The sequence below is a fragment of the Tiliqua scincoides genome, chromosome 13, assembly GCF_035046505.1.
Source record: "Tiliqua scincoides isolate rTilSci1 chromosome 13, rTilSci1.hap2, whole genome shotgun sequence".
NCBI classification, from domain to species: domain Eukaryota; kingdom Metazoa; phylum Chordata; class Lepidosauria; order Squamata; family Scincidae; genus Tiliqua; species Tiliqua scincoides.
Genome location: NC_089833.1, coordinates 4,300,171 through 4,315,457, shown reverse-complemented (window position 1 = coordinate 4,315,457; position 15,287 = coordinate 4,300,171). Strand labels below are relative to the sequence as shown.

General features: G+C 47.7%; 1 protein-coding gene across 1 annotated transcript in view; it reads right to left on the bottom strand.

The window, feature by feature from the left end:
- Nucleotides 1-339: 339 nt before the first annotated feature.
- Nucleotides 340-15,287, bottom strand: part of WDR90 (WD repeat domain 90) — a 40,762-nt gene continuing 25,814 nt past the window's right edge. The window contains exons 30-43 of the mRNA XM_066640807.1: nt 14,811-14,913; nt 13,983-14,104; nt 12,510-12,669; nt 9,881-10,071; nt 9,562-9,730; nt 8,504-8,615; nt 6,197-6,368; nt 5,681-5,803; nt 5,018-5,198; nt 3,771-3,901; nt 3,554-3,697; nt 3,086-3,205; nt 2,552-2,636; nt 340-1,790 (exon numbers count right to left, since the gene is read on the bottom strand). Of these exons, the coding sequence (XP_066496904.1) occupies nt 1,633-1,790; nt 2,552-2,636; nt 3,086-3,205; nt 3,554-3,697; nt 3,771-3,901; nt 5,018-5,198; nt 5,681-5,803; nt 6,197-6,368; nt 8,504-8,615; nt 9,562-9,730; nt 9,881-10,071; nt 12,510-12,669; nt 13,983-14,104; nt 14,811-14,913 (1,971 nt within the window). The 3' untranslated portion in view covers nt 340-1,632. The remainder of the gene's footprint in view (nt 1,791-2,551; nt 2,637-3,085; nt 3,206-3,553; nt 3,698-3,770; nt 3,902-5,017; nt 5,199-5,680; nt 5,804-6,196; nt 6,369-8,503; nt 8,616-9,561; nt 9,731-9,880; nt 10,072-12,509; nt 12,670-13,982; nt 14,105-14,810; nt 14,914-15,287) is intronic.

Here is a 15,287-nt window from a genome sequence, read left to right as displayed (position 1 = left end):
ACTTACCATTTTCTTCTCTTTGCATGGTGCAAGGTAACAGGTGATGTCAGCCAGCAGATGCATGACTGGTCATTCCACTTTTAATAAAAGAGACTGAGGCGTTGCCTCGCTTAAGTGCCTGAAGCCCACAGCAAAGTCTGGCTGCTGGTGGCCATGACTAGAACTGCAGTGGAGCTTGGAGCAGCAGAACCTGTGTTCCAGCTCCAATGCAGTTTCTTTCATGGCCACTGGACTAGAATGGGAATGGAGTTGGCAACATAGCCAGAGGGAAGTGTGGGCAATGGTACCTGCTGATTAACTGACAAGAGACAAGTTTGAGAAGACCAAAGAATCTTTAAATACACAAAACATGAATTTATTAGGAATAAGGAACAAAAATTAAACACAGCTGTTCCCCATTTCCACCTTGTCAATTACAAACAAGAACTCAAGCAAGCATTAATATTTTTTATATTAAAACATATAAACATGAATCGTTTCCTTGCTGGGGAATGACTAGTTTTTGATTCAACAGTTGTGTCCAGACATCACTGCATTCTGAAGCACACACACAAAAGTTGAATATAAAACATGTTAGAATCTTCCTGATATTAATCTTAAAAATATTCTTCTGCTCAGAAAAAAACAATTCTTTTTAAAAATAAAACTTCATTTTTTTAGATGTGCTCCTAGTGGCTATCTGCTGCCATGGGAAAAAAAGAGCTGGCCTTCCTTCTGACTTGCTTATTGTCAATAGAAAGTTTAGGAAAGACAACCATAAAGTGCAAAAACTTTGCATGGTGGAGGATAAGCGAGCAAGAGGAATCTGTCAGTTTTAGAAAAATATAAATTAAAAATGTACATGTATCTACACTCATCGATGCTAAGAATCAAAGAACTTAATCAAATCCAAATGTAATAAGAAAGCAAGAGCACTGTTCTGTTTCCTTCACCAAGGAAACTCAGCCATGTGCACTTAAAATTAACAGACTCTGTCACTGCAATACAACTCTGGAAAGCAAACCACCAATCTTCCCCTTTTGAAAAGGTGACTGAATATACTTCCTGCCAGCCCTCAGGAAGGCAAAGAGGAATTGGATTAGTTGCCAGAGTGTCTGATTGCATCAGGGCCTAAAGGAGTGCAGACCCTCCTCCTAAAAGCCAAGTTAAAGCCTATGTGAGAGGCATTCAAAGCAGTTTATCCCAGACTTCAGCAGGACATGGAGTTGGCTGTCCTGGCAAACCGACAGGCAAGATGAACCCTAAAATGTAGGCAGGACTCAAAATCTTGCATCTCCCCCACCTCACCAATTACAGGGACGCTGAGATGCCTGAAATGGGAAAAAGAATGGCTCGAGGATGTCTTCTCTGATCTCTGCACTTCCTGGCTGCTAACCATGCCTTTGACCACAGTGACAGTGAAATGTTCTAAGTAGATATTAAAAAGATGGGACAGTTCTATACACAGGCAGGTCTACGGTTCCCAGTACTACCAACAATTAGAAGTTTGGGTTGACTGAAGCTGATGCACAGGAATGTGAGAGGATCCCAAGTCTTCAGTGCTGTGAGGTAGTGATCCAATTTCTGTCCTCCTGCCTGGGGTCACCAAGGTAATGGGTGCAGCCATTGCTGGTCACGGAGCAAGCGCTTAGTTCATCTGCCCTGGACCTCCCACACCAAGATCTCATTATACGAAGTTGTGAAGAGGCGTTTCCCAGACGGGGTGAAGCGACAGAGGCACACGGCATCGTCGTGCCCCGCGAAGTCTTGTTCTGTCTTTGCCGCCTGGTCAATCAGCCTCAGCACACGCTCTGTGGGGCAAACAAAGCCGCAGGCTAAAAAATGAAATTCAAGGCTGTCCATACGCCAGACTTAGGAACATCAGAAGAGCCTGGCTGGATAAGGCCAAAGGCCCATCTAGTCCAGCTTCCTGCTTTCCACCAGATGCCTCTGGGAGCACACAAGACACCTGCATTCTGTTGCCACTCTCATGCACCTGGCATTCTGAGGTAGCCCACTTCCAAAACCTGGAAGTTGCACATACTCATCATGGCTTATAATCTGCAATGAACTTTTCCTCCAGAAGTCTGTCCAATTCCCTTATAAAGACATCCAGACCAGATGCCATCACCACATCTGGTGGCAAGTGGTTCCACAGACTAACTACACACTTGTTAAAGAAATATTTTGTCTATTCTAACTTTCCTGACACTCAATTTTAGTAAATGTCCTCTAGTGCTGGTGTTGTGTGAGAGGAAAAAGAATATCCCTTTATTCATTCTCCCTGCATAATGTTATACATCTCATGCCCCCCCAATGCTTTCTAGATTGAAGAGCCCCGAACCTCCTTCTTTCATAGTCTTTCCTCATAAAGGAGGTGCCGCATCCCAGTAATCATTTTGGTTGCTCTCTTTTGCACCTTTCTAGTCCTTAAGACTGCAAATGTATGCTTGAAAGCCTGTTGGGTAATGCCTAGCACCAATACAGCCCCCTGTTGCACATGTCTGTCTGAAATAAACCCTGGTTATAGAGAATAGCGCATCAGCCCAGCTGCAATCCTCTGCATACCCACCACTGAAGCCAACAGCTACGATGCTGGCAATGGGAGACAAGCTCAGCGACGTGGCAAAATAAGGTAAGGGAATCTTCGCCACCACCTGCACACAAACAGACAAAAAGCCGTTTCCACATGTTCAATCTTGGGGAATGAGGCTCCGTTTCATACAGCTTTATGTTTTTACATACAGTTGGATGTGGGCGTATATTTGGCAAGGTGGGAGGGTCACCTACTTAAGCAGCTTCCTAGAAACAAATGGTTGGCCCCTGTTGGGTGCCAGGACCTTGTTGTAAGCGGAATGTCATTAATGAAGAGGTTTCAAATTTTTCTCTACTGTTTTAAGTACACAACACAAGCTACAACACTCTTTACTGTTTCAAGATAGGAAACAGGGCTTTTTAAATTTTTTTGGGGGGGGGGCTAGTTCAAGGCTATCCCACCAAGTCCAAGGTTGCGCTAACATTGGCTAACTCGTTTGTCAGGTCGGGCTCTAGCAGGCTTAGGTGAGGAAATGCAGCAGAATCTCAGACAGGTTCCGAGAGAAAATACCTTCTTCTGCTGCAGGCTGTAGAAGAGGATCTCCTTCTGCAACCCAAAGCCGACGTATACGATGGTGCTTTTGTCCCAAGGGCAGAAAGCTGCCAGGCTCGGAGGCAGAGGGTTTGGGACCTGGGAGTAGGGAATGCAAGAGAGATGGTTGCAAGCCAGGTAAAACACGTTTAATTGGCAGGCCGTCAGGAGCAAGTAGGAGGAGAAATCCAGTTGAGGACACCCTTGCCCACCACAGCAGAATTAACCCTCCAATCTCAGAATTTTGCTGCAGGCTCTTTGGGTCTAGAATTGTGGCCACACATTTTTCCCCTCCATTTTCTTGCACTTGCCTGCTCTGCCTCTCCTCTTTGAGACTTTGCCAGCAGCAGGAAGCTTTTGAGATCTGCTCTCAACACACAAGAGAGTGAAAGGGGGTTTCTCTTGCTGCTCTGAACAAAACAGAGACTGCTGGCCAGAAACACTCACCTCAGGACCTGTCGGGGCTGGGAAGCTGAGCCAATCGAGGAGCTCACACTTGTCCTTCATCCAATCAGACACCCAGACGCTGACCCGCCGATCAGCACTTGCAGCCAACCAGAGATCACCACCATCAACTCCAAGCTCGGCATGCTGGGAGAAAATGAAACTAGAATTACAGCTAATCCTTTTCCCCTTTCTAATGCCACACAGGTAATTCTCTCACCTGCTTCCTTGTGCAGTTAATAACACTGATAGGGGATGATCGGTGGTCAGTCAAGATGCGAATGGTTATTCCTGTACGGGGGCTGCTGATGGCCATCAGCCCATCCTTGCTTCCAGACAAGATGATCTCCCCTGGAGGCAGAGAGAGCACAACTGAGACCCTCTTTAGACAAAGAAGATGGACACACCACTGAACAAACGCACCCTCAGACCACTTTGCAAGCTGCCCTTCAGCACTCACTCTAGTGACTCCCAGCACTAAAAATCAAATACAGTATTTTACAGTAATGCAAAACTGTTTGCTGGTGTCTTCCCTGTGGGAGCCCCACTTAAACAGCAGTTGTCCCTGTGGAAAATAAGCAACAGTGGAGCCAGGCAACTCCCCTAGTCTTGCATTCACATGCCAAACATCTGGCGGCATGGAGTCAGTGAGCAAGGCTACTGCTGTTGATCTTAAGACTCAGGCGGTTTTATAAGGGAGAAAGCACTTCTCAGTGGATTCACATCCCAGACACAGCAATTTGCGAGCTCAGGACTAAACTGGTGGCTCCAACATGCAGCATGGAGCCCACTTCAAGAACCCAGCAGGCAGAAGGGGTGTGCAGATGAACGGTTCCAGTTACTCTTCTTTCCCAATGGGGATGTCAGTCAAGCTGTGCTGCTCAGCCCCTTCTTTCCTTTCAGGTCAAGTGGGAGGAGAGTGGGGCATGGCAACCCCATGCAGTCAGTTATGAAAGGCGGCGGAGAGAAAGAAGAACTGAGACGAGGAAAGGCAGAGAGACGGGGGAGGACTTGCAACAGGAGAGAGAATGGGGGCTTGGCCAAAGCAGCCCCTCCAAAGCTTGAGGCTCTCACAGGACTTGACATCTAGGACCCTTCACCCAGGCAGATGAGCAGGCCTGGGCCTCAGAAAAAAAAGTGGCATTGCTGCAGTGTGTCTGAGTGAAAAACCACACCTGGGTATCCTGGTTGAAGTCCTCTGGCCTAGTGAAATCCATGCTTCAGGAAACTGGGTGTATAATCTTTCAGATAGGGATTTCAGAGGATAATTGTTGCGGTGGAAAAGAGCAGGGAAAGTTGGAGTCTCCCAAGTAAGGAGAGGTTAGGGCTGCAATCCTATCCACACATACCTAGGAGTAAGCCCCACTGACTATAGAATGAGACTTAATTCCAGGTAGACATGCATAGGATTGGGCTGCAAGAGTTCTTCTCTTCAATGCTTCTCAAGCAAACAGCTTGTGATCTTACCATCTGCCGAGTAGCCAAGAGCAGTGACAGCAACGGAGTGGGGGTGCATTTTCAGTTCCATCTCTGTCCGGGAAATGCTGAACACGCGGATGGTGCCGTCGCTATACCCTGCCACCACACGCTGGCTTTCTGCCCTACCAATGGACATGTGTACTGGGCTCCAGGCCAGGCACAAGCAACTCTGGAGAGGGAGCGGGGCAGAAAATAAGCAACTTGGTGGGAAAATGTGGTAGCAAAAACAAGGTCACAGCACCACTGATGCACAAATAACTGTGGGGACAGAGAGATGGTGCTGGGAGGAACCAGCAGCTGCTGTCCCATCTGCCGGTTCCCAGAGGCCTCAGCCTGAGGCAGAAGGACTGAAAAAGTGCCCTTTGTTGCCTCCCCCCAGACTGTTTCTTCATTCTGGGAAAGAGCTACAAAGGCTTTCCCATCCTCCACATTTTGATCTGCAGCCCCCAATGTGAACCCCCTTCTTCCCAGTTCCCTACCTGGGAGTACCCTCAGCTTCTCAAGCAAGCCCAGACACCCCCTTGTGCATGCTAGCAGCACAAACACCCACCTCCTACAAGCCCAGTGGCAGCACCTGCCTGCTCCCCACCATGCAAAACCTCCCACTGGGAAGCTGTGTGATTAAACAAGAACAAGCACCTCAGTGGATACCTGATTGAGTACTTGGAACTGCACCACCAGTTCCAGGCTGGCCAGGGACCAAACCCTCACGCTGCCGTCCTCCCCACATGTAGCACAGTGAGACTCGTCAGGGTTGAAGGCCACCTCGCTCACCTGCAGCAATAGAGAGAGGTTAAAAGCAGCTGCTTCGCAGCAGATTTAGACCAGACAAAAGAAAGGACTGCTTCACTCAAGAGAGACTTCATAACCACCACGAGTGGTGAAGGCCTCTAGCTGAGATGGTACCAATGGGAAGATAAATTCATAGCCTATCAGACCTTGGCTAGATGGAAGCACCGTATTTCAAAGGCAGCGTACTACGGAATACCAGTTGAAGGGAAGGGATACTGCCTCCATGCCCAGCTGTGGGCTTCTGAAAGCATCTGAGTGGCCACTGTGAAAAGCAGGATTTGATCCAGCAGGACTGGTGTGGTTTTTCAGAAGCTCTGAGAAAGTGGCCCACCTGCCCTTCATCTCTGCTGCAAGGAACTTATCCAAATCTTCTACCTTGTCCTTATGGCCGCTGATCAGTCGGATGCTGGTGTTGTCTGCCCAGTTGATGTACCACAATGTCCCTGCAGTAGTGCCCACAATCCCCATGTCCATGCAGTCATCAAAGGTGGCGCTGACTATGGTTCCGTCCAGGGTCATTTCCTGTTCCAAGAGCACAGAGCTAGATCTGCAGAACAGAGGAGCCCAGAGCAGAAAGGATACATTAATGATTAAGTGACCCCCACCATGGCTATAAATTTACTATAAGCAGAGCCACGTAAGTAGCCAGCCCTGGGCCCAATCCTATTCAATTTTCCAGTGCTGGTGCAGCTGTGCCAATGGGGCATGCACTGCATCTTGTGGTGGGACAGCAGTCACAGAAGCCTCCTTAAGATATGGGAATATTTGTTCCTCTACCTTGGGCTGTGTTGTGGTTGCACCGGTGCTAGAAAGTTGGATAGGACTGGGCCCCCTCTTGTCTAAGCTGTAGGCTTTGTGGCAGTCCTTGGATAAATTATCTTTTCCAAAAGCTACCTGCAACTCTTTCTGCAACCTTTGCTGCTACTGTATCCAATAAGTGTTTCAATAGGGAGAGGAAGGGGAGTATTTAGACTAGTGCAGCAATTCCCAAACTGTGGGTCTGGGACCCACCAATGGGTCGTGACTCAATTTTTGGTGGTTTGTGAAACGGACAGGACAGATTAGACTATGTGCATCAAGGGTTAAACTAGGTGCTAGTGGTGAAGGTTCTGCTGCCCAATCACCATTACAGCCACACCCCTTGGCATTTATAAATCAGGCAGCAGCTACTAGGGCAGCTGTTTTCAACCAGTGTGTTGTGGCACACTGGTGTGCCATGACTTGTCCACAGGTGTGCCATGGGAGTTTGAGAGAGGGTCATTTATTATTAGAGGGTCATCCTACATCATTGGGGAATGTAGGCCCCCTGCCGGCAGTAGAGTGTGCCTTGTCAATTGTCCAAAAAATGGTGTGCCTTGACAATTTCGGCAGCTTCTCAGTGAGCTGTGAGATAAAGAAGGTTGAAAATCGCTGTTCTAGGGCCTCGTTTGGGAACCACTGAACTAGCAGAATAGGTTTAGTTCACCATAGAATCAATGAGAAAGCCCTCATTAGTCTGTAACATTTATTTATTTAAAGAATTTCTTTCTCCTGCACTCAAGGTGGCTTACAAGATAAAAAAAAGTGTGGCTGGTCTGTGAAACTCCTTGCCACAGGATGTGGTGATGGCGTCTGGCCTGGATGCCTTTAAAAGGGGATTGGACAAGTTTCTGGAGGAAAAATCCATTACGGGGTACAAGCCATGATGTGTATGCGCAACCTCCGGATTTTAGAAATGGGTTATGTCAGAACGCCAGATGCAAGGGTGGGCACCAGTATGAGGTATCGTTATCTGGTGTGCTCCCTGGGGCATTTGGTGGGCCGCTGAGAGATACAGGAAGCTGGAATAGATGGGCCTATGGCCTGATCCAGTGGGGCTGTTCTTATGGTCTTAAACAAGAGCTGGCTTTACTTACTTTGGACACCCTGGCAACCATAACCTGCATTCTTACCCTTTGAAAGTGGGAAAGCTTAACCTGGGTTGTATGTTGACAATGTCCGAGTGGCTGACACCTGGCCTGCGTAAAGCAATCAGCTAGGAGGAAAATGGCAGCACCCTGCAGGATTTTGCTGTCTACTGGTCAAGGCCATCCACCTAGCTCGGCCAAGGGGAGGCCTAGGTAGGGCTACTTATTGACTGAAAGTACCCAGCAGGAAAAGAGAAAACTCTCGATTCCCCCAACGTCAATGAAGTTTGCTACACCAAGATGAGTTGCAAAGGCCACTAACTTGGATGGCTTTGAAAGGGGATTAGACAAATTCACTGAGGACCAAGTCTGTCAATGACTGTTAGCCCTGATGGCTACTTGCCACCTCTAAGTTCAGAAGCTGTGTGCCCCTGAATACCAGCTGCAAGGGAGCAATGGTGGGAAAGACAAATGTGTCTTCACCCCCTGCTTGAGGGCTTCTCAGAGGCAACTGGGTGGTCTGAGAAACATGATGCTGGGCTACATGGGCACGAGGCCTGATCTGGTTGGGATCTTCTTATGCCTCTTTGCCTGTTACGGTGTGAAAGCTCCTGACTGGATGGATGCAGTGGAGCCTTTGTTCAAGGCTTATCAATAAAATTACTCCTACTGTGCCCCATGACCCTGGGACTGAAATCTAAAACTTGGGATGCTACCCAATGCCCATCATTCAAAGTGATCTTCTGCAGAAGATCTTCGCTGCAGAATTGCAAACCTGAGTAAGAGCCTCTCCTACCTGGCACTGGACCCCTGCACTCTCAGCTCCTGAACAGCTGCCACTGACCACAGCCGGACTCGCTTGGTGTTGCTGCCACTGACCAACCTGTTCCCATGACATTGCAGCACGCCTAGAAGAGCAAAGGATTTACTCTGTTTAGCAGCTGGACTTCCACACTAGAGTCTGCAATTCTCCCACCTCTTCATGGAGGGTACAGACATGAATGACTATTACTGATGATGGCTTCATAGAGGCAGTGACTCTGAAAACCAGGTATCGGAAATGAAGAGAAGAGAGCAATGACTTTTGTGCCTCTGCTGGCTGTTCTTGAAAGCACCTGACTGGCCACTGTTGGACAGGGTGGGCAAGCCTTCTGGCCTCAGGGCCCCACTGGGGTAGATATCATACAGAAGACCATAATGCATGTTTCTGGACATAATTACCATCATTGCCTTGTTTGTCTTTTACCCCTGCCCTGCTCCCAGACAGGACACATGCCTGCTCAGACTTGTTCCCAGCATAACTGGTTGGTGCCAACACACACAACACTCTCTCTCTCTCTCTGCATCTGTGAGACGTGTGTGGGTGTACAAAGAAGAAGGCTCCAAGGATCAGGTGGTTAGCCATGGACATGGAAAGGAGGTCCAGACTGGAGACTCTTGAAAGCTGGATCCAACTCCCAAGCCCTACTTTGCTCACCTCTGGACCAGGCAGATTTTTAGTCTGGTCCTGCAGGGCTTTTGTGCAAATTGTAGCACTTGGATAGCCAGACTCTGAACAGTCAGAGAGCACCACGAGTAGGCTACAGGGGCTATAAACCACAGTCCTCATTCCTTAATCTCCACAGCCAAGGAGAAGAACAACTTCTGAAAACTGAGCAGTAGTGCGCCTCAATGACGCCTCAAAGTCACAGCAGCCCAAGAAGCACAGGGATAACACCAAACATTCTTAAACCCCAACCATAATCAACACTATTGCCCATCAATCAAACCAGATGCGAGTTAAAGGCAGTCTGGATGAAGGTACTGCTCCTTGACTACATGACCCTATTAGGATGCAATTGTACAAGGACTCACCGATCTCTCCCTCATCAGCTTCCCAAGTAATGAAGCAGCGATTGGTCTCAGTGTCCCAAGCACAGACTTGTCCAGTGTTGGTCCCGCTGTAGAGTAGACAGCCAGCACCGTAGCACAGCGATGTCAACTCCACCTGACCGATCACATCAGGAACAGGGACCCTGTGAACCTAAGGCCAGAAGTAGAAGTCACGATCCACCTGCATTTTAGCTATACCTGAAAGTTGGTTCAGATCACCATTAATTCCCATGCAGATGAAACCCCAAGTTTTAGACTCTGCCTCTCAGCTGTACTGCAGATACTGGCAGAAACTGTGTACCTTGAGGCTGATGTCAGCTCCCTGCTGATCTGTTAGCCAGAAAGTTATGGCTGCCCTCCCCACACAAACGAGGTGCCCCACTGAAAGCGGGCTAAAGGCAACTTCGTGAACTGGCTCGGAGAAGCGAGTCGATGACATCAGTTCGTAGGTCTGAGCATTCCACAGGGCAATGACTCGGTCCACGTAGTCCCCTGGGTTCCAGAAAACAAAAATATCAGGACTGTGTTTTAAAGTTAACAAAATAAAGCACGTGTCAAGCCTCACTGTCCCTGTCAAGCCTCACTGTCACTGTCATTATGGTTGCTCTCAGACCATATTGCACCTATTCCAAGTTGCTGTATTCACCAGTACATCTCTAGGCCCAATTCAATGAGTTGGCATTGGTCTTTAAGGTGAAAGTGGCTTGAGATCACCGGTTCCCCACAGAACCTGACAGACCCTTGAAATTACTCTCTGATCCATTACTGTCAGAGGTGAGGTTGGTGTCAACTAGGAGCAGGGTCTACTTGGTGGTGGTGTTACAGCTGTCAGCCTACAGAGGGGTTAGACGGACCTCCTCTTACCCCACTTTTAAGCAGGAACGGAATGCATTTTTATTTCCAAGGATCTTAAATTCACTGGTTTTATTCACTTTCATATACATGCAGCTGTTTTAATTTGTTGAATTGGTTTGGTTTATGCTTTCATTCATTATCAAGCGATAATATAAACACATATCTGTGGATTAATTAAACTTTGAAATAGTGGAAGTAGTTTTACTAAAAAGTGGGATATACTGGAGACAGACAAATAAATAAGCCTCTCCCGACCTCAATGCAGTTTACATAAAAGTCAGAGCTGCCAGTCAATTCAAGAAATCATTCATATGAACACGGATTAATTAAATCTACTTAAAATTACATACATGGGGGAAAAAACCCAAATCACTCCAAGCAAAAAGCATAGTTTGTTTTTAAAGCTCCACATGTGAGTATTGTGGATGGCACACTCTCAACACACTGAGGAAAATGGTTCTTCTACTGCTATTGGCAGTTTGTAAAATACATTTAAATCTTATTCAAGTTTTCAAAATCTGCTGTCCAATTAACAAGTCCTTAAAGCAGACTAAATGTGGCACACAGAAAAACTATTGTTGACATATTTTTTTCAAAAACGTGGAGCGGCTCCAGCCCTCACTAGAGATGTACACAATGCAGTCACTTTGCTGAAGCCAAGCAGGTCTGGCTCTGGCCAGCACTTGAGTAGGAGGCTGCCTCAGAATCCCTTGTATGCTGCCTTGAGTTTTGTGACAGGCTGGATACATATGAAGCAAGCAAACCAACATTCACAACTGATGTAGCGAAGGCATACAGAGCAGGACCACATGCACCAAAGGTCAACCACTTGTGGGGGACTTATAAAGGGAACAATCACCACTAGGATACGCAGGTCCTCTCAATCCAGGAGAGGCCTGAAAGAGTTTGGGACTTTGAAGTGGTGCTGGAAAGACTTCAGTCCAAGGAAATAAATTCTGTGACACTCAGGGCTGAAGGAGGCTCGACATGGGAGGATCTGCAACTGGGATATTGTTTTAATTAGCAGCTCCACACAGGTGCTCTAAAGATGGAGAAGTGGCATTCTGGAAAGGGTGGTTAACCCTTTCTTATCTTTTCCTGACCTAAATTCTATCAAGTTGCTATTAGACCTCTGGGTGAGGTGGAGTTAGGGAAGAACGGTACAGGGCCCCCACAGAGCCTAAAGTAACTGAAACACAAGAACATCCCTGCTGGATCAGGCCTAAGGCCTGTCTGGTCCAGCATCTTGTTTCTCACAGAGACCCCACCAGATGCACAGGGGAGTCCGCAAAGAGGTGAAGGCAGACCTGCCTCCCGCAAACCTGTCTCTACAACTAGTTTACAGAGGTGGTCTGTCTCCCCTGAGGAGGCTTGTCCAATCCCCTTTTAAAGTCATGCAAGCTGGTGGCCATCACTGCTGCTTGTGCCACTAAGTTCCTAATTACACATCATGTGAAGAAATATCATTTTTTGTCCATCCTAACTTTTTCCTCAATCAGTTTCATCGGATGGTTCTAACCTTGTAGGAGAGAGAGCAAAGAAATCTCTCTCTCTCTCTCTCTCTCCACACTGGGCTTGATTTTATCAGTCCCTCCAGTAGCCTTTTCTCCGCCTCCCATAATGAGCACGCAGGAAGGAATTAGACTGGGGAAAGGATACCAGAGGAAAGTTTTGAACACCCCTTCCTGGAATGCCACTTGCCTGATCTTCAAAGCAACTGCATGGATGCCAGCTGGAAAAGGGGGGGGAAGAGGACTGCCCCGAGAGAGCCTAAACATGGATTTGCTGCATCAAACCTTCTTTGGTCCCAAGAGGTTATTAGGCCATGAAGGGCAGGAACAGCCCTCCTCCCTCCCATGTTTGGAGGCAGCAGGAACAGAGTTTGGCTCTCCCCTGCTTGCCTTGGACTGAGCTGTTACTGCAGCCGTGTGCCACTGAAGCAGCCCTGCCACCTGCACATCCCGTGTTTCTGTGAACACGATTAACGTGCCCGATTTATTCCACTCTCCAGGAGGAAAGCCTGGTTTTACCTCCCTCGTGAGAAAGTTTTATCACTGGACTCCAGATGTACCCACCTAGCGTCACAAGGAGGCGATCATCCCGAGAGTAGGCCATGGCTTGCACTTGGGTCTCGTGATGGAACAGAGTTTTTTGACAGGCCCCACTCTGTGTGTTCCAGATGCGAATTTGGCAGCGCGAAACTCCACAGCCCTGACCAGAGGCAGAGGCAAGGACCTGAGGAAACACTCACCATCACTACTTGGGTCTCAGTAAGAAACTCAGAGGGACTAACTCATGATTGTAAGTTTTGTATTGACAGCAGCAGAGAAAATGAAATGTGACAGAAAACTAAAAACTCAGATTTCGATTTCAGCCTCTCTACCCTTGTCTGTCTATCCCTTTAACTATTCACACCTTGCACGTGTGTATACACAAACTTTGGATCTTGCCCATGTGCACAGCTATTCACATATGAGGTCCAAAGCATGTAGTCAAACATAAGGCCCAGGGGCCGGATGCAGCCCGCGGAAGCTTTTTATCTGGCCCTCAGGCTCTCAGCTGCTGAGCAGTGCTGAGGTGTTTCTGCTAAAAGGGCATCCCCCACAAAAATTGGGCTCTCCCAGATCTTGAAATATGATAAACATTTGTGTGTTTTCTGTCATTTGCAGTTAATGAGTTCCTAAGTGAGAAAAAGTGCTAATTTTTGGTTATGACCTGTTTAATGACATCACTTCCTGCCTAACAACACCACTTCCCGCCCTCAGCAGGCATCATGAATGCCATTCCGCCCTCAGTATGAAACGGGTTTGACACCCCTGGTTTATTATTATTATTATTATTATTATTATTATTATTATTATTATTATTATTATTACCCCGCCTTTCTCCCTGGAGGGACTCAAGGCGGCTTACAACAAAGATTAAAAACATAAATTAAAAAACATAATTTAAGATAGATAAAAACATATTTGCAACACATCATTACAGTAGTCAGATAAAAGTGTAAAGAGCATAGAGCAGCAGTTTATAAAAGGATCCAGGCCTGTAACCAGGTGTTAAAAAGGTAAGGGTTAACAAAGCAAAAACCAGCAGCAAAAAGGAAGCAGAAGGGGGGGGGGAGCTGAACCAAACAAAATGCCTGATGGAAAACAACATCTTAACATTCTCATGGAAGACAGACAATGGGGGAGCAGAAGGGTGTCATCTGGCAGGAAGGAGTCCACAGGCCAAGTGCCAGAATGAAAAAAGTCCTCTCACATGCTGCTACCCACTGAGCCTCCAAGAACAGCAGCACACAACAGCTTATTGGTGGACAAAGGCTTCTGCTCCAGGCCTCAGTGAAACTCTTGGTAGGTCCAGTTCTCTCCCCCCCCCATTCCACTGCTATGCAGGTGGGGGCCGAAGGACAGGAGATATCTGTGATCAAACAGCTGCTCGGTGGTGGTGTTCTTAATTTTAGAAGTGCCCGTTACATCAAAAGAAGCAGGTGCTTGTGCTGCACAGCCAACTCCAATCTTCTAAGAGGTATAAAATGAGAGATACTGTACCCGGGCATCATGGCTGACAGCAACTGTCGAGATCTCTTCTGGGTGTCCAAGCCAGTGCTGCTGGGCTCCAGAGTGCAGGTCTTCAACAATGAGCACACAACCACAGCTGTAGGCAAAGAAGCCTGGGAGAAAGAAAGAAGGAGAGGAGGCCTCCTAGCCAGAGTTCTGAATTACATGCACGTCCAAGTCTGTGGCATGGCTGGCCCCTCTGGCACCTGGGGCTATGACTCATGATGTCACCCCCAGGAGTGCCTGACCTGGAAATAACTGCAGTGGTACAATGAGGTCACTGCCAATTACTTCAGGGTCATGGCACACTTGGAGTGGTTACAGAACTGACGGCTCTCTTTACCATTTTCCTCAAAATGGGGGGGGGGAATGAAAAAACTAAGTGGTTGGTTGCTCAGAGCCATGTGCAACTGCTCTGAGCGTCCGCGAAGCGGAGGGTGCAAAATAAGATGGCACCCTTGGCTTGACACTCCCTCATGGCATGGTACCTGGGGTAGTCTTAGCAGATAGCTTGCATTCTGAAGCTTCCCTTGGCCATTTCAAAGGGCCCCGAACTAGTCACGGACATTATTTTGTAGGTCTCAGCATGTAAGCTACCCCTCCCCCTTAACCCCAATGATCCCACAGGAGCACTGATTCCCTATCCTTGGATTCGGTATCCCCTGGGGTTTCCTGGAACATAACCCCACTGAGACTGAGAACTGACGGTAAAGTAAAAGGCAGTATGATTGTCCATTGGAGGGTTTAGGAGGGAAACATTTACAAAATTCAAAGGGACAGATTCCTTTCCACACCTCAATTTAAAGAAACAGACTATACCCGTATCAGGATTCCAGACCATATTCCTCCGGCCATTCCCATTGTACCCAATAATGGCTTTTAGTTTCAGGCCCTCGTTACCACCTAGAGGAGAGGTGAGCACCTAAAAGACAAATTGGATTCTGTGTCAGTATAAACCAGGAAGAAGTGTTGGACGCTTTTACCCACAACCCTACAGTAAAACAAACCTGTTGGTAAAAGGAGCTCTAAAAAGCCCCTGACTGTTAATGAATGTAAAACATTCGCACTAAGTCATTCAGCCCTCCCTCGAGACTGGAGAAATGGCCAATGACATAATGGGCAGAATGAGTGCCAAGGCCAGGACACCAGTGTTGGGGGTGTGGGGGTGGCACAGCTATACCCTGAAATTACAAACAGTTTACTTTCTCCCAAGAACTCAGGGTAGAGGTAGAGGATGGCTCTCCTTGCCCTCCCCCGAACGAAAGCCTCTGAAAAGCTCCGAGTCTGTCACTTGCC